This window comes from Macaca thibetana, chromosome 19 (genome assembly GCF_024542745.1).
Source record: "Macaca thibetana thibetana isolate TM-01 chromosome 19, ASM2454274v1, whole genome shotgun sequence".
In the NCBI taxonomy this organism is placed as follows: Eukaryota; Metazoa; Chordata; class Mammalia; order Primates; family Cercopithecidae; genus Macaca; species Macaca thibetana.
Window position 1 is genome coordinate 11600965 of NC_065596.1, and position 25678 is coordinate 11626642.

Consider the following 25678-nt stretch of genomic DNA (forward strand, 5'->3'; position numbering starts at 1 on the left):
CGGGTCGGCGCATGCGCAGATGGTGCGAGCTTGAAGGCGGGAAAATACGTAATGGAGCGACAGGGAGTACGCGGCGCTTGTTTCCTTCGCGCGCGTGGGGCGGGCGGACAGATGGGCAGGGAACGGCTGCGATCCCAGCCTTCTCCAGCGGACCTGAGCCCCGCCGCTTGTCCTTTGCTATTGGGGCTGCCTCTCATCAGGCCTGGCCCCAAATTTCCTGACTGACTGAACCCGGCCCTGACTGACGCACTGACGGTCTGATTTCCACACATGGCGCATGGCCGAAATGGAGTAGAGAAAGGCACAAAAACCCACGCACCGCACCCGTTTCTTTCATTTCTTTTCTCCCAAGTAGCTAGGATTATAGGCATGCCCCAACCACGTCAGCTAAGTTTTGTATTTTTAGTAGAGACGGGGTTTCACCATATTGCCCAGGCTGTTCTCGAACTCCTGACCTCGTGATCCGCCCGCCTCGGCCTCCCAAAGTGCTGGGATTACAGGCGTGAGCCACCACGCCCAGCCTCATTTCTTTTCTCCTACCTCTTCTTTCTGGAAGGACTCCAGCCAACACACATACCAGTTAGGAGCCCAGGTCCACCAGTTACATTCCTACAGTCCTGCCCTCACCCGGCCGCTCTAGGTCTGGTGTCCAGGTGTCCCCTAGGGACAGAGTGTCCTTTCACCCCACGCCCCTGCCCTCATGGCACCTGCCCAGCCCTGCCTGTCTCTCCTGCGGGTCCCCACCGTCCCGCAGTGGCACATAGAGGTGCCCAGGGTTGAAGGGTCGGCAGGAGGACGATCTGTTCACTCCTTATCCTCCCTCCTTGGCCTCCCTCCTGACTGTGCTCGCAGGTGGACGTGCCCCATGTGAAGTGCAAAGACCAGGAGCCACAGCCCTTGGGGGAGAGCAAGGAGCATCAGCGGTGGGAAGAGAACTGCAAGGAGGAAGCTGGTGGAGGGCCAGCTAGGTGAGGAAGATCCCAGCCCTGCGGGTCCACACGGGCCCCTGGGTCCCTCTCATTCGCCGTTTTCTTCCCCAAGGCTCTGCCAGTGTCTGCTTCTTTCTTTTTTTTTCCTCCTAACACAGCATCTTGCTTTGTCACCGTGCAGCGGCATGATCACAGCTCACTGCAACCTCCACCTCCCAGACTCAAGTGATCCTCCCACCTCAGCCTCCGAAATAGCTGGGACTAGAGGCATGCCAGAATGTCTGGCTAATTTATTAAAATATATTGACTGGGCACAGTGGTTCATGTCTGTAATCCCAACAATTTGGGAGGCCAAGGTGGGTGGATCACCTGAGGTCAGGAGTTTGAGACCAGCCTGACAAACATGGAGAAACCCCATCTCTACTAAAAATACAAAATTAGCCGGGCATGGTGGCACATGCCTGTAATCCCAGCTACTCAGGAGGCTGAGGCTGGAGAATTGCTTGAACCTGGGAAGTGGAAGTTGCGGTGAGCTGAGATCGCGCCATTGCACTCCAACCTGGACAAAAAGAACAAAACTCTGTCTCAAAAAAAAAAAAAAAGCCAGGAGTGGTGGCTCACAAAAAATTAGCTGGGCGTGGTGGCGGACGCCTATAGTCCCAGCTACTCGGGAGACTGAGGCAGGAGAATGGCATGAACCCGGGAGGCAGAGGTTGCAGTGAGCCGAGATCGTGCCACTGCACTCCATACTGGGCAACAGTGCGAGACTCCATCTCAAAAAAAAAAAAAAAAAAAAGAGATGGAGACCATCCTGGCCAACATGATGAAACCCCGCCTCTGCTAAAAATACAAAAATTAGCTGGGTATGGTGGCACACACCTGTAGTCCCAGCTACTCTGGAGGCTGAGGCAGGAGAATCACTTGAACCCCAGAGGTAGAGGTTGCAGTGAGCCAAGATCATGCCATTGCACTACAGCCTGGCGACAGAGTGAGACTTTGTCTCAAAAAAAAAAAAAAAAAATTTAGTAGGCCAGGCACCGGTGGCTCGTGCCTGTAATCCCAGCACTTTGGGAGGCCGAGGCAGGCAGATCATGAGGTCAGGAGTTTAAGACCAGCCTGGCCAATATGGGGAAACCCTGTGTCTACAAAAATTAGCCAGGCATGGTGACAGATGCCTGTAATCCTAGCTACTCAGGAGGCTGAGGCAGGAGAATTGCTTTAACCTGGGAGGCGGAGAGTGCAGTGAGCCAAGATTATGCCATTGCATTCCAGCCTGGGTGACAGAGCAAGACTCGTCTCAAAAAATATATATATATACACACACACATACATATACACACACATACATATATATATATATTTAGTAGAGGCTGGGCACGGTGGCTCATGCCTGTAATCCCAGCACTTTGGGAGGCTGGCGCTGGCAGATAACTTGAGGTCAGGATTTCGAGACCAGCCTGACCCACATGGTGAAACTGTCTCTACTAAAAATACAAAAATCAGCCAGGCGTGGTGGTACACACATGTAGTCCTAGCTACTCAGGAGGCCAAGACAGGAGGATCCCTTGAGCCCAGGAGTTTGAGACCAGCCTGGGCAACAGAGGGAGACACATCTCTCCAAAAAGAAATAAAAGAAAGAAAGAAAGCACGGTGTGGTTGCACACACCTGTGGTCCTAGCTACTTGGAAGGCTTAAGTGGGAGGACCACTTGAGCCCGGAAGGTCGAGGCTGCAGTGAGACATGATTGCTTCACTGCACTGGAAAAGCAAGACCCTGTCTCAAAAATAAATAAGTAAATAATGTCATTTCAACTGGTGGCAAGTAAGTGGAATGAAGAAACAAAATATAGTAAGGAGCAAGTAGAGTTACAGGGACCTTAGAGCAGTTGGAGAACTCTGAAGGGGTCACATGAGAAGGGCCCAGCCAGGAGGCATTCTGGGCTCAAAACTTCCACGAAGAGGGGGCCCCAAGTATGAAGTCCCTGAGGTAGGAATAAGCTTGATGTGTTCTCAAAAGAGCAAGAAGGCTGATGTTGGCCCCCAGCACTTTGGGAGGCAGAGGTGGGTGGATCATGAGGTCAGGAGTTTGAGACTAGCCTGGCCAACATGGTGAAACCATGTCTCTACTAAAAATACAAAAAATTAGCCGGGTGTGGTCGCGTGTGCCTGTAATCCCAGCTACTCCAGAGGCTGAGGCAGGAGAATTGCTTGAACCTGGGAGGCAGAGGTTGCAGTGAGCCAAGATCGCACCACTGCACTGTAGCCTGGGCAACAGAGCCTGACTCTGTCTCGGGGAAAGAGGCTGATATGGCAGGTATTGTAATTGGCAGCAGGGACACCCCCGTCCTCCAGACAGACATGCTCATACCCTCCTGGTGTTTGCATCTGACCAAGCACCAACACGGAACAGATCATAGTGCTGGGAGACCTTTCCCCTGGGGGCAGCCAGACGAACGTGGAGCCAGGGAAGGTGTCCTTGTAGAAGAGATGTGGAAGCAGAAGGTGTGGGCTGGGCGGGGAAGGAGGAGTTGAGAGAAGGGCTTGTGCAAAGTCCCTGCTTGTGGCATTCGGGGAGCTGAAAGAAGGCCAGTGTGGCTGGGCAAGTGGGGTACAAAGGTGAGGGCAAGGTAAGGGCTGCAGAAGGGGCCAGGTCATGAGGCATTTTGTGGGCTACAGACTTTACCCTAGAGGTTTTTTCAGTAACAGCTTTCAGATATAATTCACATACCATCCAGTTCACCTCTTTTTTTTTTTTTTTTTTTTTTTTTTCCCAGACGGAGACTTGCTCTGTCGCACAGGCTGGAGTGCAGTGGTGCAATCTTGGCTCACTGAAACCTCCCCCTCCTGGATTCAAGCAATTCTGCCTCAGCCTCCCGAGTAGCTGGGACTACAGGCATGCACCACCACGCCTGGCTTTTTTTTTTTTGGTAGAGACGGAGTTTCACCATGTTAGCCAGGATGGTCTCAATCTCCTGACCTCGTGATCTGCCCATCTTGGCCTCCCAAAGTGCTGAGATTATAGGCATGAGCCACCGCGCCCAACTCACCTCCTTGAAGTGTATGATTTGATTGCTTTTGGTATATTCAGAGCTGGACAACCATTCTCATAGTCAACTTTAAAACATCTTCATCACTCCAGGCTGGGTACAGGCCTCCCAAAGTCCTGGGATTACAGGCGTGAGCCACTGCATCTGGACTTCCATCTTTTCAATGGCTGAATAATATTCCACATGAGTCTACCGCATTTTGTTTATCCATTCATCTGCTGATAGTCATTCAGGTGGTTTTCACTTTTTCGCTGTTACGAGCAGCACTGCTATGAAATCTATTTAGAAAAGTTTGCATGTAGACAGATGATTTCATTTCTCCTGGGCATACTCATACCTAGGAAGGGAACTGCTGGCTCACAGAAGTGACATGCTCAGGTTCCAGTTATAAAAAGATACGGCTGCAGGCCGGGCACGGTGGCTCACGCCTGTAGTTTGGGAGTTCGAGGTAGATGGATCACCCGAGGTCAGGAATTCGAGACCAGCCTGGCCAACATGGCAAAACCCCGTCTCTACCAAAAATACAAAATTAGCCAGGCGTGGTGGTGCATGCCTGTAATCTCAGCTACTTGGGAGGGTGAGGCAGGAGAATCACTTGAACCCGGGAGGCGCGGGTTGCACTGAGCCAAGATTGCGCCACTGCACTCCAGCCTGGGCAACAAGAGCGAAACTCTGTCTCAAAAAATACTATTAATTTTAAAAATGGCTGCTTTGTAGAGAATGGCTGGGAGGGAGAATGTGTGAATGTAGGGAGGCCTAGTGAGAGGCTTCTGTGGGGGCGTGGCCTTTAGCAGGGCAGGTGGAGGGAGTGCCTTGTACCATGGGGCACAGGAAGGGGATGAGGGAGGATGTTTCCCGGCCATGACGTGCTGGAGCGAGCTCTTACCGGCTTGCAAGAGCCGATTCTACACATCTCTTCCCAACTTAGCATTTAGCGTCTTGTCTTCATGTTGGTAGCCTGAAGTTGGTTATGGTGGGAGGCTCTGCACCACGGAAACTGGCAAACGCTATGAATCAGGGCTTCCCCCCCATCACACAGCCAGTTGCTAAATGCTTACCAGCACATCACTGTTGCCTGCTTTCCAGCTTGTGGTGGTTTCCAGTAGGTGGTGGCTTCTTGGCAGAGACAAGAACACGAGTTCCGTGTTGTCCTTGTTTTTCTGAGCCATTTTAGGTGGCCAGGGACATCCACCTGTCCAGGATACAGTTGAACTTTCTGACCCGGAACTCGGGATGGGACGAGGGGCTGGAGATGGTGCTGTGGGAATCACTGTTTCAGCAGCAGCTGTGGAATGAATGAACTCACCTGGGGAAGGAGTGAGAGGAGGGTCAGGACAGGGCCCTGAGGACTCCAGGCAGAAAGCAGTCAGCTTCCCTCACCTGGCACATTCCTCTGCTGGAAAGCAGGCCACGGGTGTGAAATGGTTTCTAGTGTGTGCTATCAATTGGAGACCAAAAAAAAGGGAAGCAATGGTTGAAGTCGTTTGTTTGCTAATACCTTACTGCGGAATAGCATGTTTAGACCAGGATCTGTGTAGTGAAAAGACAGACTGCTGCAAATCATTTAGAGACTTCAAGGAGCTCCACGGGAACTCTGGGCCAAAAAACAGATGGATTAAAACCAGTGCAGGGGCCAGTTAATAGATCCAGCAGCAGATACTCAGCAACATGATTAAAATGTTAACACGTTTCCAGAGAGAAAAGGAGAGGTTGAGGAACTGGCTCATCAGCTCCCATTCAAACCTTCCCCCTTCCTGGCTGTACTTCAGCAAAACATTGTTTTGCCTAAGCGGCAGAGATTCTGTTGTGTTCCCCCCTTGAATGTTTGATTAGCTTGCCTCCTCTACTGGGACTGCCACCCGCGGTGGTCATAAGTGGCTGGCGGATTGTTTACTTGTATATCTGTTAGAGGCCACGGAGGGAGGGCTCCGCCAGCGGGCGGTTCTGGCTCAGTCGCCTGCCAATCACAGCTTTACCTGGAGCGAACAGATGGTCTCTTCGCTTAGACCCATTTCCTCCCCAGCTCCTGGGCCCCCTGCCAGCGTGGGCCCTGCTTGGGAACTATGTCCTAATCCTCGCAGCCAAATTAGGGACTTCTTAGAAGGACAGACCATAATAGATGAACGAAGCGCTGTGTTCACAGCCCCCAGCCCACTGCCCAATGCGGGCGCAGGCCATGCACACCCAACGTGCTGTGTAGGGCTGACTTGCATTTTCTGGCCTCGGTCCAGGGTTCCGCAACAGAAGCCGGCCTAGGAACCGGGAAAGCCAGCAGAGAGGACACCGCGCATTTTGTTTATTAAAGTTAATTGGTGAATGCAGGCCCAGGGAAGCCTATGATTCATTAGCATCCTGATTAATATGCAGCTGCTGAGTATTAAGAAAAATGAAATCGAAAGGAATAAATCCCCAAAGGAGAGGTTGGAAAACTAAAGAAGCTCTCAGCAGACATCTGATGCAGGCCTTTGTCCTACCATGAAACTTGAATTAGCTGAATTCAAGTGATTTTTTTTTTTAACTGTTTGCTTAGCTGCCATGAAAACCGGTTCCAGCCTCATCCCTTGAGCCTTAGAAAGGAGCAGCTCTGAACCATTAGCAGCTCAAGCAGGTTGTGAACAATCACACACAAAGAAACACCTGGTGCTCTCATTGATTTTAATTTTAGGGTCTGAAACTGTTGAGAGCATCCAGGAGAGGTCGAGATAACAAAGCAAACTCAGTAGGAGGAGGTGTGGGAGTCCCAATGTCAGTGCTGCATTCATTTAGATATTCAGCAAACTGATGAAGCCTTTGGGGTGCTGCAGAACAAATGAGTAGGGTGTAGTCTGCACCCTCAAGGTGTCGTGTGCTACAGGGGACTGATGTTCATAAACTGTGGCAGCTTTGTGACCAGCAAGGCCAAAGTGTAGTGGGGGTAGAGAAGTAAAATTCCAAATGTTCCATTTTGAAGGAGGCAGGCAGGGAAAGTCATTCCAGGCAAAGGCTGACATGTTTGGGGAAATTGTGGAAGGTCCCCAATTGCTGCAGATGGAGGGACTGTAGAAAACAGTAAGGCTAGATTGTGCTTGGTGGCTCACGCCTGTAATCCCAGCACTTTGGGAGGCCAAGGTGGGCAGATCACGAGGTCAGGAGTTCGAGACCAGCCTGGCCAACGTGGTGAAACCCCCATCTCTACTAAAAATACAAAAATTAGCCGGGTGCAGTGGCGGGTACCTGTAGTCCTAGCTACTTGGGAGGCTGAGGCAGGAGAATTGCTTGAACCCGGGAGGCAGAGGTTGCAGTGAGCTGAGATCACGCCACTGCACTTCAGCCTGGGTGACAGAGCAAGACTCTGTCTTGAAAAAAAAAAAAAGAAAGGAAACTAAGCCTGTGCTGGGCGCGGTGGCTCACGCCTGTAATCCCAGCAATTTGGGAAGCTAAGGCAGGCGGATCAGCTGAGGTCAGGAGTTCCAGACCAGCCTGGCCAACATGGTGAAACCCCATGGGCATGATGGCGGGTGCCTGTAATCCCAGCTACTCATCAGGCTGACATGGGAAAACTGCTTGAAATCAGGAGATGGTGGTTGCAGTGAGCTCAGATCGCACCACTGCACTCCAGCCTGGGCAGCTGAACGAGAACTTGTCTCAAAAAAAAAACAAAAGGCAAAAATTAGCCAGGCATGGTTGTCAGGCACCTGTAATCCCAGCTACGGGAGGCTGAGGTGGGAGAATTGCTTGAACCCAGGAGGCAGAGGCTGCAGTGAGCTGAGATCATGCCACTGCACTCCAGCCTGAGCGACAGAGTGAGACCCCTTCTCAAAAAAAAAAGTAAGAAAGAAAGAAAAAGAAAAAAACCCATTAAGGCTGGAAGAGAGGGGAGGCCAGGGCCCTGGAAGGCCTTGTATGCTGTGCAAAGGAATTTAGACTTGATCTTGTGGCTGGAGGGGGCCAGTTTTAGGCTGACAAACAGGAGTAGGAAATCAGATTATAGTGTAGAAGGTCACTAGGGGCTGACCCACGGCTCACGCTTGTAATCTCAGCACTTTGGGAGGCTGAGGCAGGAGAATCGCTTGAACCCGGGAGTTGGAGGTTGCAGTGACCTGAGATCGCTCCACTGCACTCTAGCCGGGGCGACAAAGCAAGACTGTCTCAAAAATAAACAAAAAGGCTGGGCGCGGTGATTCACGCCTGTAATCCCAGCACTTTGGGAGGCCGAGGCGGGCGTATCACCTGAGGTTGGGAGTTCAAGACCAGCCTGACCAACATAGAGAAACCCCGTCTCTACTAAAAATACAAAATTAGCCGAGTGTGGTGGTGCATGCCTGTAACCCCAGCTACTCGGGAGGCTGAGGCAGGAGAATCACTTGAACCTGGGAGGTGGAGGTTGCGGTGAGCTGAGATTGCGCCATTGCACTCTAGCCGGGGCAACAAGAGTGAAACTCCGTCTGAAAAAAAAAATTAAAAATAAAAATAAGGCTGGGTGCGGTGGCTCACGCCTGTAATCCCAGCACTTTGGAAGGCCGAGGCGGGCAGATCACGAGGTCAGGAGATCGAGACCATCCTGGCTAACACGGTGAAACCCCGTCTCTACTAAAATACAAAAAAAAAATTAGCCGGGCGAGGTGGCGGGTGCCTGTAGTCCCAGCTACTCAGGAGGCTGAGGCAGGAGAATGGCGTGAACCCGGGAGGCAGAGCTTGCAGTGAGCCGAGATTGCGCCACTGCACTCCAGCCTGGGCGACAGAGCAAGACTCCATCTCAAATAAATATATAAATAAATAAATATAAAAAAAGGTAGAAATGAGAGGATTTTGAGACAGGATGCGGAGGGACAGAGAGAAGCCGGACTCTAGGCTTCCTGCTAAGTTTTGGGCTTGGGAACCAGGTGGCTTTTTTTTTTTTTTTTGGAGACGGAGTCTCACGCTGTTGCCCAGGCTGGAGTGCAGTGGCGCGATCTCGGCTCACTGCAAGCTCCGCCTCCTGGGTTCACGCCATTCTCCTGCCTCAGCCTCCTGAGTAGCTAGGACTACAGGCGCCCGCCACCGCGCCCGGCTAATTTTTTGTATTTTTAGTAGAGACGGGGTTTCACTGTGGTCTCGATCTCCTGACCTTGTGATCCGCCCGCCTCGGCCTCCCAAAGTGCTGGGATTACAGGCTTGAGCCACCGCGCCCGGCCCCAGGTGGCTTTTTATGTCATTCACTAAGGGAAGGGAAGATGAAATTGGGTTGCCAGGGAGATGATGCTTTTGGTTGTGCAAATGCAGAGTTTCAGATGCCTTTGAGACAGCCATGTGGGGAGACTGGGAGGTTTCATATATTCTTGGGAGCTCAGGAGAGAGGCATGGGCTGGGATGATAGAATCTAGATGATAGAATCCGAAGTGTGGATGGTAATGGAAAGTACTTGCAAGTCATTTATTTATTAGCAGCACACTTATTGCTTCTCTCATGAGGAGTAGGTACTGAAGATACAAAGACAAAGGAATGAGACATGGCCCTGGCCCTTCAGGAGACTACAGGGGAGGCCAAGGTGTAGACAGTGAGACCGTAGGTGCTGTGTGCACCGAATCCAGCAAAGGAACACTTTCCGGAGGAGACAGGACGTAGGTGGGAAAGGGGACTGTTCAGGGATCCCATGCTACGGGAATGAATGCCTTTGGAGAGTAACAGCCTGTGCACTGTGGAATGGTGGCTGGAATATTAGCTGCAGGGGCCAGCAGGGAGGAGGCATGGAGGCCTCACTGCAGAGCAAGTGTGTGATTGAGGGTGTCTGGGAAGAAGACAGCAGAGGCCCAAGCACAGACCCCTGGGATACCACATATCAGGAGTAGCAGGGAAGGGTGGTCAGCAGTGCTGGCTGCTGCCAAGAGGTCAGCGTGTTGGTCTGAGATGTCTACCGCTGTAACCACAAGGTCATGGGGACTGGTAGGAGCTGTTTCATTTGAGAACCGGGGTAGGAATCTGATTGCAATGGACTGAAAAGTGAATGAGGGGTAAGAAAATAAGCCCAGGATGGCTGGGTGTGGTGGCTCATGCCTGTGGGCCAGCACTTTGGGAGGCTGAGGCGGGTGGATCACGAGGTCAGTAAGCCGAGATCGCGCCACTGCACTCCAGCCTGAGCAACAGAGCAAGACTCCGTCTCAAAAAAAAAAATAGAAAAAGAAAAAGAAAAGAAGCCCAGGGTGAGACCCTCCTCTCTCTTTAAAAAAAAAAAAAAAGGCTGTGCACAGTGGCTCCTGCCTGTAATCCCAGCACTTTGGGAGGCTGAGGATCACGAGGTCAGGAGATCGAGACCATCCTGGCTAACACGATGAAACCCCGTCTCTACTAAAAATTAGCCGGGCGTGGTGGTGGGCGCCTGTAGTCCCAGCTACTTGGGAGGCTAAGGCAGGAGAATGGCGTGAACCCGGGAGGCAGAGTTTGCAGTGAGCCGAGATCACGCCACTGCACTTCAGCCTGGGCGACAGAGCGAGACTCCGTCTGAAAAAAAAAAAAAGCCCAGAAAGTGTAAGCAGCTGCTTCTAGAACCCTGGCCTTGATGGGGAGGGAAGAGGGAGGTGGTTGGCTGGGGGAGACTGGGTGGGAAGGGAGGGATGTATTTGTGTGTTGTGGTTGTTTTGTTTGAAACAGGGTCACCCTCTGTCGCTCAGGCTGGAGTGCAGTAGCGTCATGTCACCTAGGCTCCAGTGCAGTGCCATGATCAAGCTCACTGTAGCCTCCACTGCTGGGCTCAAGTGATCCTCTCACTTCAGCCTCCTAAGTAGCTGAGACTACAAGTGCACGCCACCACACCCAGCTAATTTTTGTGTTTTTCGTAGAGATGGGGTTTTGCCATGCTGCCCAGGCTGGTCTCAAAACCCTGAGCTCACGATTCACCTGCCTTAGCCCCTCAAAGTGCTGCTATTATAGGCATGAGCCCACTGTGCCTGGTTCAGATAGCTGAAAATTATTATTATTTTTTTTTTGAGACGGAGTCTCGCTGTGTCTCCCAGGCTGGAGTGCAATGGCCTGATCTCCGCTCACTGCAAGCTCTGCCTCCCGGGTTCACGCCATTCTCCCGCCTCAGCCTCCCAAGTAGCTGAGACTACAGGCACCCGCCACCACGCCTGGCTAGTTTTTTTTTTGTATTTTTAGTAGAGACGGGGTTTCACCACGTTAGCCAGGATAGTCTCGATCTCCTGACCTCGTGATCCACCCGCCTCAGCCTCCCAAAGTGCTGGGATTACAGGCTTGAGCCACCGCGCCCGGCCTATTTTTCTTTATTTTATATTTTTGAGACGGAGTCTTGCTCTGTTGCCCAGGCTAGTGTGCAGTGCCACAATCTCGGCTCACTGCAACCTCTGCCTCCCAGGTTCAAGCGATCCTCCTGCCTCAGCATGCCTAGTAGCTGGGATTACAGACACATACCACCATGCCCGGGTAATTTTTGTATTTTTAGTAGAGATGGGGTTTCACCATGTTGGCCAGGCTGGTCTCAAACTCCTGACCTCAGGTGATCCACCAGCCTTGGCCTCCAAAAACGCTGGGATTACAGGCGTGAGCCACCATGTCTGGCCAAGATTTATTTTTCTAAGTAGTCAGTAACCTGCTTGTGGACACAGCTGACTTTAAGGTTTTGTGTGACCTGCTGCATTCATTAACTGCTCTGTCCACACCTACAGGGCTTGGCCTTTCAGAGCTGGAGGACCTCAGAGGAAATGTAAGATCCAGGAGGGGAGTGGCGCCTGAGTGCCTTAGTAGGAAGCAGGATACCAACTGGGAAGTCAGGCCTAGTGGGTACAAAGCCCAGCTCTACCACAGACTGTCCTTCACCTTGAGAAGGTGGTGTAACCACTCTAAGCCCATGTCCTCAGCCATAAAGTAAAGAGAACAGCAGACGACCCGAGTGTGGTCGTGAGGCTGCACGAAGAAAAGGCATGTGGCTTAGCTCAGTGCCGGGAACATGGCTGAGGAAATATTAGCTGTGACTCACAGGGGCAGCTCTACCTGGCCAGAACCACTAACTGATCAGACATCAAACAGGTCAAATAAACCAGAGAATCAGAAGAAGAAAAAATATGTCTTAATTTAAAATACCAATGGGTTGCCTTATCAGATCACAGTATAAACTTCATTCACAATGCATTACCCACAATTTTCAGTTCTGTTTTAATTTATTTTAATTTAATTTAATTTATTTTTGAGATGAAGTCTTGCTCTGTCGCCCAGGCTAGAGTGCAGTGGCACGATCTTGGCTCACAGCAGCCTCTGCCTCCCGGGTTCAAGCAATTCAACTACCTCAGCCTCCCGAGTAGCTGGGATAACAGGTGCCCGCCACTGTGCCCATCTAATCTTTTGTATTTTTAGTAGAGATGGGGTTTTACCATCTTGGCCAGGCTGGTCTCGAACTCCTGACCTTGTGATCCACCCACCTCGGCCTCCCAAAGTGCTGGGATTACAGGCTTGAGCCACCGTTCCTGGCCCCAGTTCTGTTTTTAAAGCAGAGAACAAAACCTTGGCAGAGCAATCTATATGCAGAATTTTTCTAGATTTTTATGATCTTTGCTTCAATTTTAGTCATCTCCCCCATACCCAACCGAAGTTCCATTTTATTACATTGAATATTATGAAGTTACATAACATTACATATTACTCAACATTTTTCATTCTGTTTAGCTTTTTAGACAGTTGTCACTCTTCTGCCACTATTTCACTGGTTAACACAATATTTGAATTATATCATTAGTTACATGTACAGCATGGGATCAACAACTTTTTGCGTGTGTGCACATTTCTTTAAATGCTCTTTAAATATAATTCAACAGGTATTTACCTCACCTGGTGGGAGCAAGGAGGTGTAAGTACTCTGTAGCCCCAGGTGGTGAACATCACCCAGTAGGTTTGGAAAGGGATGCAGCAGGTTAATGACAGGACGGTCACTTAAGAAAGCATCAGGCTGGGCGCGGTGGCTCACCCCTGTAATCCCAGCACTTTGGGAGGCCGAGGCAGGAGGATCACTTGAGGTCAGGAGTTCGAGACCAGCCTGGCCAACATGGTGAAACCCTGTCTCTACTAAAAGTACAAAAATTAGCTGGGTGTGATGGTGTGCACCTGTAGTCCCAGCTACTCGGGAGGCTAAGGCAGGAGAATCGCTTGAACCCAGGAGGTGGAGGTTGCAGGAGATTGCTGATTACATCAGTCAGGCACAGTGGCTCATACCTGTAATCCCAACATTTTGGGAGGCCAGAAGTTTGAGAGCAGCCTGAACAACATAGTGAACCCCAGTCTCTATTTAAAAATTTTAAAAATTAGCTCTGCATGGTAGCACGTGCTTGTAGTCCCACCTATTCAGGAGGCTGAGGTGGGAGGATCGCTGGAGCCTGCGAGGTTGACACTGCAGTGAGCTATGATTGTGCCATTGCACTCCAGCCTGAGCAACAGAGCAAGACCTGTCTCTATAAAAAAAAGGAAGAAAGAAAGCATTGATACTATTATTGGTATTCCAAAGAAGCGAGTTGGTGTCATAAAATAACAGTGGGCTTTGGGGTCAGACAGACCTCCTTGGTCTGGAACCTTGTGCATATTTAGTCGTGCGTCTTGGTCTGTTTTCTCAGCTATAAAATGCGGTGCCATTCTCATCGTTCAGGGCATGTGTGTGAATGGAATAACCTAGGAAGCATGCCTCGTATCACCCATGGAAGGCAACAATGTGGGTCCCCTCCCACCATGTAGCTCTCTCAGATCAGCTAGTCTTGGAAGAGTCTGGTGCTGATCTCAGTGTCCTGTACTTTTTTTTTTTTTTTTTTTTTTGAGATGGAGTTTCGCTCTGTCACCCAGGCTGGAGTGCAGTGGCATGATCTTGGCTCACTGCAACTTCACCTCCTGGGTTCAAGCAATTCTCCTGCCTCAGCCTCCCAAGTAGCTGGGACTACAGGTACATGCCACTGTGCCGGGCTAATTTTTTGTTTTTTTTTTTTTTAGTAGAGACGAGGTTTCACCATGTTGCCAGGCTGGTCTCGAACTCCTGACCTTGTGATCCGCCCACCTCGGCCTACAAAGTGCTGAGATTACAGGCGTGAGCGACCGCACCCGGCCGCATCCTGTACTCTGTGAAGTCAGGTTTCTTGCCCTTGTGTCACCATCTCCAGTGCCAGTTGCCAGCTGACAGTGCTGGAAGGGAAGTCGGGACTCTACTTCTCCTCTCTGGACTCAAGCATCGACATCCTGCAGAAGAGAGCCCAGGAGCTGATCGAAAACATCAACGAGAGCCGGCAAAAGGACCATGCGCTCATGACCAACTTCAGGAACAGCCTGAAGACCAAGGTGACAGACTTCACCCAGCGAGAGGGGGGATTCCTTATGCAAAAGGGGAGGGAATGAACCACTGATGAATGTCTGTTGTACACCAGGCACGGTGCTAGGCCATTCACACACAGCACAGGCGCTCCTCCACGTATGATGGGGCTACATCCCAATAATCCCATTGCAAGTTGAAAATGCTATAAGTGAAAAATGTAGTAAGTTGAACTGTAGTAAGTTGGGGACCATCTGTATCTCAATTTACCCTTAGAATAGTCCTACAGTGAGGAGATTGGACCCATTTTATAGATAAGTCTTAGAAATGAATGATTTGCCTGATGAGAGAGCCAGGCTGAAGGAGCAGGGCATTGGATACCCTCCTGCCTCCAACACCCAGCCCTCTTACTTCACACAAGGTCAAGCAGCCATGGGAGTAGGGGGTCAAGGCATAACTTGCATTGTCACAACCGTATGTCCAGCAGAAGCCATCGAATGGGCTGTGATGGGGCAGTGGAGGTTTTTCAACATGCCTGGGGCTTATGTCTTACAAAAGCTGGTGTGATGTTCAGGTCTTACATGAATGGTTGCGCCTGATGCCTGTTCAAAATATATAATGGGGGGACCAGGCACAGTGGCTCATGCCTGTAATCCCAGCACTTTGGAAGGCTGAGGCAGGTGGATCACTTGAGGCCAGGAGTTAAGAGACCAGGTTGGCCAACATGGTGAAACCACATCTCTACTAAAAATAGAAAAATTGGCTTGGTGCAGTCACTCTGCACTGCAGCCTGGGCCAGAGAACAAGATTTTGTCTCAAAAATAAATAAATAGGGGCCAGGTACAGTGGTTCACGCCTGTAATCCCAGCACTTTGGGAAGCTGAGGTGGGGGGATCACAAGGTCAGGAGATGGAGACCATCCTGGTCAACATGGTGAAACCCCGTCTCTACTAAAAATACAAAAATTAGCTGGGCCTGGTGGTGCGTGCCTGTAATGCCAGCTACTCGGGAGGATGAGGCAGGAGAATTGCTTGAACCTGGGAGGCGGAGGTTGAAGTGAGCTGAGATTGTGCCACTGCACTCCAGCCTGGTGACAGAGCGAGACTCCATCTCAAAAAAAAAAAAAAAAAAAAAAAAAGAAGAAGAAGAAAAAGGAGACTGCTTCTTTCTTTCTGGTTTTCTTTTCTTTCTTTTTTTTTTGAGACAGTCTTGCTCTGTTGCACAGGCTGGAGTAGCGGCACGATCTTGGCTCACTGTCTCGAAAAAAAATTAGCCAGGCATGGTAGCACATGCCTATAGTTCCAGCAAACAAACAAAAAAATACATAATGGGTCATGTGAGTGGGACAGCTTGCTGATTCTAGGTGTCTTGATGACAGATTATTTTCTTTTTTCTTTTTTTTTTGAGACAAGACTTGCTGTTGCCGAGGCTGCAGTGCAGTGGTAGAATCATAGGTCACTGCAATCTTGATCTCCTGGGCTCAAGCAATCCTCATCTCAGCCTCTCGAGTAGCTTGAGACTATAGGTGTGCAACATCAAGCCCGGCTCACTTGTTTTATTGTATTGTATTGTTGTGTTGTGTTGTTGTGTTGTATTGTTGTGTTGTGTTGTGTTGATTTATAGTTTTAGAGGTGGTGTCTCACTCTATCGCCCAGGCTTAGAGAGCAGTGGCACGATCATAGCTCACTGGAGCCTCAAACTCCTGGGCTCAAGTGATCCTCCCACCTCTGCCTCTTAAGTAGCTGGGACTACAGGTGTGCACCACCTTGCCCAGCTAATTTTCTTTAAACATTTTTTTGTAGAGTTGGAATCTTGCTATGTTACCCAGGCTGGTCTTGAACTCCTCACCCCGCTGCCTTGGCCTCTAGTAGAAAAGATACAAAAACATTTATTTATTTATTTATTTTTTGGATACACCACCCAGAGGCCACTTTGTTGGATGCCTCTTCTATTCTGTGTACTTTCTTCCTAACCTGGCTGAGCTTGTCCTGTACAGTTCTGTGACATGCATCCCTAGGTGACACTGTCATCATCTGAACATCATAGAGTGAATTTACACAAACCTAGATGGTATAGTCTACTACACACCTAGGCTACGTGGAAGAGCCTATTGCTCCTAAGCTACAAACCTGCACACAGCTTGTTACCTGTTACCATACTGAATACTGTAGGCACTTATAACACGATGGTAAGTATTTGTGTATCTAAATATATCTAATCACAGAAAAGGTACGGTAAAAATATGGCATTATATTCTTGTGGGCCATCATTGTATATACAGTCTGACATTGACCAAAATGTCAATATGCAGCACACGACTGTATATACTTTTGCCTGTTAAAAAAATTTAACAGGCCAGGTGCGGTGGCTCATGCCTGTAATCTCAGCACTTTGGGAGGCCGGGGGGTGGGGGTGGATCACCTAAGGTCAGGATTTTGAGACCAGCCTGGCTAACATGGTGAAACCCCATTTCTACTAAAAATACAAAAACTTAATTGGGCGTGGTGGCGCTCGCCTATAATCCCAGCTACTCGGGAGGCTGAGGCAGGAGAATCCTTTGAACCCAGGAGGCAGAGATTGCAGTGAGCTGAGATCATGCCATTGAACTCCAGCTTAGGCAACGAGAGTGAAGCTCCGCCTCAAGAAAACAAGAAAATTTAACATATAGGCAATCTGACCCCCAGTCACTGCACTGGGTTTTAGTTTTTGGTGTTTTTCTTTTCTTTTTTTGAGGTAGGGTCACTCAGGCTGGAGTGCATTAGTGTGATCATGACTCACTGTAGCCTCTAACTCCTGGGCTCAACTGATCCTCCTGCAACAGCCTTCCGAGTAGCTGGGACTGCAGGTGCCCGTCACCTATGCCTTGCTAATTTTTTTTTTTTTTTTGAGATGGACTTTCACTCTTGTTGCCCAGGTTGGAGTGCGATGGCATCATCTTGGCTTACTGCAACCTCCACCTCCCCAGTTCAAGCAATTCTCCTGCCTCAGCCTCCCAAGTAGCTGGAATTACAGGCGCACGCCACCATGCCCAGCTAGTTTTTATATTTTTAATAGAGATGGGTTTTCACCATGTTGGCCAGGCTGGTCTTGAAGTAATCCACCCACCTCGGCCTACCAAAGTGCTGGGATTACAGGCATGAGCCACCATGCCTGGCCTATTTTGCCATTTTCTTTCTTTCTTTTTTTTTTTTTTGAGACGGAGTCTCACTCTTGTCCAGGCTGGAGTGCAGTGGTGGAATCTCAGCTCACTGCAACCTCCACCTCCTGGGTTGAAGTGATTCTCCTGCCTCAGCCTCCCGAATAGCTGGGATTACAGGCATGTGCCACCATGCCCAGCTAATTTTTGTATTTTTAGTAGAGACGGGGTTTCACCATGTTGGCCAGGCTGGTCTTAAACTCCTGACCTCAAGTGACCCACCCGCCTCTGCCTCCCAAAGTGCTGGGATTATAGGCGTGAGCCACCATGCCCGGCCTATTTTGCCATTTTCATAAGATAAATTACAGAAATCTAAGAAACCCACTTAACAAATATGTCTTGTGATACCTCTTGTTTGATTTTCCAAGAACACATCTTATTCTTTAAAAGGTTTCGGATCTGACAGAGAAATTAGAGGAGAGGATCTATCAGATTTATAATGACCACAACAAGATCATCCAGGAAAAGCTCCAAGAGTTCACCCAGAAAATGGCAAAGATCAGCCATTTGGAGACAGAGCTCAAACAAGTCTGCCACAGCGTGGAGACTGTGTACAAAGACCTGTGTCTCCAGCCTGAGGTATGAGGAAACTCACATGGGGGGCGCTGCCGGAGGAAGAGGACAGGGATGGCCCAGCCAAGAGTAAATGTGAACAGAAACCAGGCACCCAGCACTGACCCCACCAGGCCACAGTCCCTGCAAAGCCCCTGGTGCACTTACCATCTTGTTTGTGGTCCCCTATAACATGGTGTGTCTGGGCTGAGAAGCCAACCCGTTGTCATGTCCCACTGTTGTATGAGCAGCTCTGTGGTGACAGAAAGGACAAAGTCCCCTGCACCCCTGCCACTCAGAAATCATCCCCTCTGCCCACAGCCCTGAGCCCTGCAGCCCTGGCACAGGCTGTCACTGCTAACCTGGGTTTCTTTTTCACACCAGAGCCTAAGACTCAGACGGGGGCCAGACCACTCTAGGGGGAAGTCCCCACCACGTCCCAGCGACTCACAGCCCCCAGACGTGTTCGTTTCTTCCGTGGCTGAAACTACTTCTCAGGTGGTTACCAGTAAACTGGCCTGACACCTTGGGGTCAGATGTGCAGCTCTTTATTTTCCTCTCCCTCACTCCGCTCCAACACCCAGCATAAGGCACTACCCCCAGATGGGAGGGACGGAGGGCACACTGTGAACTCGGTGTGAGGGGTCGGCTGGAGCAGACGGAGTTGCTTCAATGTCACTCTCCTCTCAAGAAAAGCTGCTATTTCAGGGTAAATGGAGTCTGTTCTCATCCATGGTTAAAAGTGGATTGAGACGCTCTACAGAGAATTCCATCTTCTTTTTAAGGAACACATCTGAACGACTTCAAAGGGAAATTTTGATATTTAAAAATCAGTGTCTCTCACTTCCCACGCCATCCGCCACCTCCCTCTCAGAGCATGGCGCTCCTGCGGTCCAGCCAGGCCTCTCTCCAGAAAGGGGCTTCAGAGTTTTGGGCCCCTGATGGGACGGGCTCACTTGCTGGCTGTGAATGCCTGGATTCCCGTGATAGCTCTCCCAAGGATCAGGGCGTGAATGTCATGTGTACCTGGACAAGATTAATATAGAGTTGGTTTGGAGTCTTCACGGCTCACAACTTCCTTTAAAATGAATTTTCATGTCCCCCCAGGCCACTGCTTCAGAAGAACAGACCCACAGAGATGGTGAATGCTGACAGCTGCCGGGAGACTCACGCCTTAGTGACAGCCTCCAGAAGACTGTGAGGCCACCATTTGGGCCACACTGAGAAATTGTTTTTCATGGTTCTATAATGCATCTTGGCAGAAAAAAAAACAAAAACCCAAAGCTCCTTGTGCTGAACTCCCAAAACATAGCAAGTCCAGCCCCTGCCATGGGCCCAGCCTTCATGCTCCCCACCCTTGGCAAGTTCTCCTCACCCCCAGGCCCACAGTTTATTAAATGTTTGATTTTCAACCTGGCCACGCTTCCTTGCTGCAGAGGCTAAAAGCACCCCTGAGCTCCAGAGAAACACAGTAGGCCCTTTCTTACCCTTGGGAGGGACGGGAGGGACAGCACGTCGGAAAAGTAGTCACTTGCCTCAGCTGACCTCTGCCCACCTGAAGCCACCTCTCCCAGAGAAGAGGTCGCTTCTCCCACACCTCACGCCCTGGTGTCTCATCCTTTGCTCCTCCCCAGCTCCATGGAGCAGAAGGCAAGATTGTAGCCTCCTTTTTAGAGCCAATTCTGTTTACTTCCTAAAGTACAAACCTATTTTTTTTTTTTTTTTTTTTTTTTTTTTTTTTTTTGAGACAGAGTCTCGCTCTGTCGCCCAGGCTGGAGTGCAGTGGCGGGATCTCGGCTCACTGCAAGCTCCGCCTCCCGGGTTCACGCCATTCTCCTGCCTCAGCCTCCCGAGTAGCTGGGACTACAGGCTCCCACAACCGCGCCCGGCTAATTTTTTGTATTTTTAGTAGAGACGGGGTTTCACCGTGGTCTCGATCTCCTGACCTTGTGATCCGCCCACCTCGGCCTCCCAAAGTGCTGGGATTACAGGCTTGAGCCACCGCGCCCGGCCACCTATTTTTTGTTTTGTTTTGTTTTTGAGACGGAGTCTCGTTCTGTTGCCCAGGCTAGAGTGCAGTGGTGCGATCTCGGCTCACTGCAAGCTCCGCCTCCCAGGTTCATGCCCTTCTCCTGCCTCAGCCTCCTGAGAAGCTGGGACTACAGGCGCCCACCACCACGCCCGGCTAATTTTTTGTATTTTTAGCAGAGACGGGGTTTCACTGTGTTAGCCAGGATGGTCTCGATCTGACCTCGTGATCTGCCTGCCTCGGCCTCCCAAAGTGCTGGGATTACAGGCTTGAGCCACTGCACCCGGCCTTTGTTTCTGTTCTTTTTGAGACAGTCTCACTCTGTCACCCAGGCTGGAGTGCAGTTGCACAGTGATCATTGCTCATTGTAACTTCTAACTCCTGGACTCAAGCAATCCTCGCACCTTAGCCTCCAAAGTGCTGGGATTACATGTGTGAGCCACTGCGCCCAGCCTGTAAAGCACCAAATCTGACTCATGCCATCTCTGCATAAAACCGTCTCACGGCGCCCTCTGCTTGTCCTCAAGGTCATTCTCACACTTGTAGGATCCCCCCACCCACCAGCTGCCAGATAGAGATAAGATCTGGGGCTGTGGCGCAGGGAAGGCACCCCTCCTGCATTTGCTGTCCTCTGTCTGGAAGCCTGTCTGCCGGCGGGGGGGTCCTCATACCTCCCTCTGTTCCTGCATAGTGCACACTGGGTTTGCACTTTATTTTTTTTAGGTATCTTTTTCCACATCTGTCTTCCCACCAAGCAAGGGGTTCTGGGCCGCCATGTAAATCACCATCAGTTGCAGGGTGCAAACGCCGTCATCTGAAGATGACTTTTGTCTCTTAACATAAAATGGAGCGTTGAGTCCTGCGTGTAGCTTCGCTCACACCCACCAGCCTGCTAGGAGTTGGGCCTCATCCCTGGGCTGCCTTCGGAGCTTACCTGTCTCAGGAACATTCCTCATCCCCAGCATGTGGGAGAAAGAGCTGGGAGCCCAGGCCGGGCGCGGTGGCTCAAGCCTGTAATCCCAGCACTTTGGGAGGCCGAGACGGGCGGATCACGAGGTCAGGAGATCGAGACCATCCTGGCTAACACGGTGAAACCCCGTCTCTACTAAAAATACAAAAAACTAGCCGGGCGAGGTGGCGGGCGCCTGTAGTCCCAGCTACTCAGGAGGCTGAGGCAGGAGAATGGCGGGAACCCGGGAGGCGGAGCTTGCAGTGAGCTGAGATCCAGCCACTGCACTCCAGCCCGGGCGGCAGAGCGAGACTCCGTCTCAAAAAAAAAAAAAAAAAAAAAAAAAAAAAGAGCTGGGAGCCCCTCGCAAGGCATGATGGGGCCTCCATGTGGTGCATGAAGCACTTCACTTCCACAGTCCCCGTGTAAGCAACTCCAGATGAGGGACAGAGGGGTGAGGCTCGCCCCAGGTCACACTGTCACTTAGTGATAGGTGGAGTCAGACTCAGGCCTGTCCCCGTACCACCTCGCTGTACCCCCACCCCAGACACTGAGGCTGCAGTGAGCCCTCTGAGGTCCAGCTCCCACCTTCGTAGGTGTTCACAGCCTCCAAGTTCATGGCGTGCCGGATCACGTGATACTCGTCAGAAATCCCATTCCCCCCCAGCATGTCTCGGGCCTGGCGGGCGATGTCCAGGGCTTTCCCACAGTTATTCCTCTTCAGCAGAGAGACCATCTCGGGGGCAGCCCTGGGAGCAGCATATGAGGGTAACAAGGACTGGGGATCCTGGCATCCCGATGCCCCAAGCAAACCTAGCCCGGGGTGGGGATTCCCTGATGCAGCCAAGCTCCCAATGAGGGACCAGTGGGGCTGTCCTCAGCCCAGCCCATCAAAGACAAGAGGGAGAGCAGAAAGTTCAGGTCCCCGGGGCCACCAGGCAGAAAGGACCTTTCTCTCCAGGAAAGACACAAGGTCCTCCACCCACAGCTGTCGTCCCCCAACCCCCGCCACACAACCCCTACTTGTCCTGGTCCTTCAAGCGGCCAAGCTGCAGGCAGGCGTGAAGGCCCAGGGTAATCTCAGTGAGCATGTCTGCCAGCTTCTTCTGAATCAGCTGGTTCCTGGCCAGCGGGACACCAAACTGCATCCTACAGGGGCAATGGCAGGGTAAGGGTGAGGGGAGGTCCACTCTCCCACCCCGTCCCTGTCCTGGGGCCCCCTGCTCTAGGAAGCCTCCCAGGCTGCCTCAGTGCCCCCGAGCTCGCCCTGGCCCTGCTGTTGACTCAGCCCATGACTGCTCAGAAGGACGTCACTGGTCATTCCAGAGTAAGGAACTCAGGCCTGGTGGGTGGGGGCTGGGGAGTCACCCATGGGGTAGAGAATGAAACCCAAGCTGCCCCACAACCCCAGGGGATCTCACTGCAGCCCCCACACACCTGTCCAGGGCGTACTGCCGTGCCGTGTGCAAGCAGAACTCCGAAGCTCCGAGCACACCCCACGCGATGCCGTACCGGGCGTTGTTCAGGCAGCCGAAGGGACCCTGTAGGGTTGAGATGGCACCTCAGCCCCACCCAAGAGACACCAAGAGTGCCTATGTAGAACCAACTCTGAAGCAGGGAAAGCCTCCTCCCCAGCCACCCCACGCAGGGGGTTCACATCACAGATGGCCCTGGCACCGACGCTCGGTGCCTGCTCACTTGGTTTGCACACAGTCCCACCCAGCCTGGGATCTGGGTTCCATGCTCAAAGCTAGGAGGCTGATGGATGCCAGAAGATGCACTGTGAGCCAAACGACTGAGCTGGTTCAGGCCCATGTGTCCCGGGCAGAGCCGGGATGAGCGAGACGGTCACCAAACAGGGGCAGTTTTCAGCACATCAGTGAGTCCGGCTGAGTAAGAATCACCGCTGTGTGGGCTCCACAGGAACAGGGAGCTGTGTCCCCAGCACGGAGCCTGCCTGACAAAGCCGCACCCGCAGGTGACCCAACACCCATTCCCAAAGTGGCTGCCACTCACCCCCAGGCTGGATGCACCAGGGAGCATGTTCTCCTCTGGCACCTCCACGCCATCCATGATGATCATGCCTGTGGCTGAGGCCCGCAGCGAGAACTTGCCCTGGATCCTGGGGGCCGAGAGACCTCGCATCCCCTTCTCCAGCAGGAAGCCCCGAATGCGGCCATCTTCACACCGAGCCCACACTACAAACAGGTCGGCCATAGGCGAGTTGGTGATCCTGGGGATGGAACAGTCGGTGAGGGGTCTGACCAGCGTCCCTTTGCCCCTGTTCACTGCCTGCCCACTGCCTAGACCCCTTACCAGGTCTTGGTCCCGTTGAGGGTGTAGCTCTTGTTGGATGAGTTGTAGCGGGCTCTGGTCTCCATGCTGCTGGGATCACTTCCGCTGTTGGGCTCTGTGAGCCCGAAGCAGCCCAGGAGCTCTCCCTTGGCTGCAGGCACAAGACAAGGTCACATGGCTGCCTGCTCCCCAATACATCCCCTCACTCAAAAATTATCCTTGTGGCAGGATGCAATGGCTCACGCCTGTAATCCCAGCACTTTGGGAGGCCGAGGCGGGTGGATCAATTGAGGTCAGGAGTTCGAGACCAGCCTGGCCAACATGGGGAAACCCCATCTCTACTAAAAATAAAAAAAAAAAAAAAATAGCCAGATGTGGTGGCGTGTGCCTGTAATCCCAGCATTCAGGAGACTGAGGCAGGAGAATCGCTTGAACCTGGGCAGGAGAGGTTGCAGTGAGCCAAGATTATGCCACTGCACTACAGCCTGGGCAACAGAGAAAGACTCCATCTCAAAAAAAGAAAAAAAATCCAGCCTGACCAACATGGTGATACCCCATCTCTACTAAAAATACAAAAAATTAAACCAGGCGAGGTGGCTCACACACGTAATCCCAGCACTTTGGGAGGCCGAGGCGGGTGGATCACTTGAGGTCAGGAGTTTGAGACCAGCCTGGCCAACATGGTGAAACCTCATCTCTACTAAAAATACAAAAATTAGCCAGGCATGGGTAGCAAGCACCTATAATCCCAGTTAGGAGGCTAAGGCATGGGAATTGCTTGAACTGGGGAGCCAGAGGTGGCAGTGAGCAAAGATGGTACCACTGCACTCCAGCCTGGGGGACAGAGCAAGACTCTGTCTCAAAAAAGAAAAAAAATTACCCTTGCCCCTGAGTCAGGCCTCATAACTAAGTTAGGTCTGGCCCTGCTTTCAGGAGACAGGTTACCCCAAAGTCATGATCACAATGTAAGATGAGGAGGGGAACCCAGGGAGTCAGGAAGGAGTTGGCCAAACTGGAAGGGCGTGAGGAGTTAAGCAGGAGGAGGCTGTGGGGAACAGCAGTGCCAGGAGAGGGAACAGATGTGCAAAGGACTGGCGGTACTTCTGGAGAATTTCCAGGAGCTAAGTCTGGCTGGGAGGAGCACGTGAGTGGCCAGAGAAGAGGTGGGAAGGTCAGCAGAGGCCTGGTTACATAGAGCCTTGTGGGTTTTTTTGTTTGTTTGTTTTGTGAATCTGATCTTATTTATTACTCAAAAAATCTTACTTCTGACTGGATTCAGACTTAGAAGTAGAAGCTCGCAGAGAGGACAGTCTGCGTCTCTTTGCGATTTGTCCCTGGTGCTTCTCCTTAGCCTCCTTCTTGGCCAAAAGTTTAGCATATTCTGCAGCCTCTTCCTTATTTTTCTTAGTACACTGCTTCTTCTGAGCAATACACTGCTGTTTATGCTGCAGGACATGTAGAGTAACAAGACGCTGAATCTTGGGTGCTTTGGTCCTAGGTTTCTTATCTTCTTTGTTTAAAGGCTTTCTTACAACATACTGGCAGACATCATCTTATTTAGAGAGATTGAAAAGTTTACAGATTCTGCTAGCTCTACTGGGCCCCAGGCAATGAGACACTGTAGTATGAGTCCAGGAACATCCTTCTTTCCTTTTTGTTTTTTAAAATAACCAAGTTGAGAATGCTCAGATTGGTATCCACAATGCAACCACGAACTGATTTTTCTCTTTCTCCAGTTCTCCTTGGTCTGTAACAGGAATGCCCCTTACTCAGTAGCAGGTGGACACGTCCGTGGGTCAAGACACCCTGCTTCATGCGGAAACCTTGTTTTGTTGTTCCCACCACTGATTCGGACCACATAACCCTTCCATTCTTCACCCAGAGCGTCAGCAGCAACTTCTGTGGCCATATGCCTCTCCTAAACAGTACAAAGTTTGCGTTCATCGTCCACTTCAATGAGTTTCTGGCAGCCAGTGGCTGGGAAGGAGATGTTCAGCTTCATCATGAAGCAGCTGAACGCCTCCGAGGCGCCATGGAAAAGAGGGTCAACGTCCGCTTAGCTCAGGCCACATAAGCACTTTCCTTTTTTCTTTTTTTTTTGAGACGGAGTCTCGCTCTGTCGCCCAGGCTGGAGTGCAGTGGCGCGATCTCGGCTCACTGCAAGCTCCGCCTCCTGGGTTCACGCCATTCTCCTGCCTCAGCCTCCTGAGTGCTGGGACTACAGGCGCCCGCCACCACACCTGGCTAATTTTTTGTATTTTTAGTAGAGACGGGGTTTCACCATGGTCTCGATCCCCTGACCTTGTGATCTGCCCGCCTCAGCCTCCCAAAGTGCTGGGATTACAGGCGTGAGCCACCGCGCCTGGCCCTTTTTTTGTTTTTTAATAGACATGGGGTCTCCTTACGTTGCCCAGCTGGTCTCGAACTCTTGGG

General features: G+C 51.2%; 2 protein-coding genes and 1 pseudogene across 4 annotated transcripts in view; 1 reads left to right on the plus strand and 2 right to left on the minus strand.

Moving 5' to 3' along the window:
* On the plus strand, positions 1-19384 carry SYCE2 (synaptonemal complex central element protein 2). Of its 2 annotated transcripts, XM_050770767.1 has the most exons (6): positions 1-66; positions 853-968; positions 14079-14253; positions 17811-17999; positions 18357-18470; positions 19080-19384. In XM_050770767.1, the coding sequence occupies exons 1-6, from the start codon at positions 52-54 to the stop codon at positions 19122-19124; spliced, it is 654 nt and encodes a 217-aa protein (XP_050626724.1). In that variant the 5' UTR covers positions 1-51; the 3' UTR covers positions 19125-19384. The 2 variants fall into 2 exon arrangements, with proteins under 2 accessions (XP_050626724.1, XP_050626725.1); XM_050770768.1 differs by lacking the exon at positions 18357-18470.
* Positions 18475-25678, minus strand: part of GCDH (glutaryl-CoA dehydrogenase) — a 10763-nt gene continuing 3559 nt past the window's right edge. For both annotated transcript variants that reach the window (XM_050770532.1, XM_050770533.1), the window contains 6 exons: positions 23267-23396; positions 22967-23183; positions 22388-22491; positions 21974-22099; positions 21539-21699; positions 18475-18998 (listed from right to left, as the gene is read on the minus strand). In XM_050770532.1, the coding sequence (XP_050626489.1) occupies positions 18925-18998; positions 21539-21699; positions 21974-22099; positions 22388-22491; positions 22967-23183; positions 23267-23396 (812 nt within the window). In that variant the 3' untranslated portion in view covers positions 18475-18924. The remainder of the gene's footprint in view (positions 18999-21538; positions 21700-21973; positions 22100-22387; positions 22492-22966; positions 23184-23266; positions 23397-25678) is intronic.
* Positions 23405-25445, minus strand: LOC126942758 (40S ribosomal protein S6-like; annotated as a pseudogene).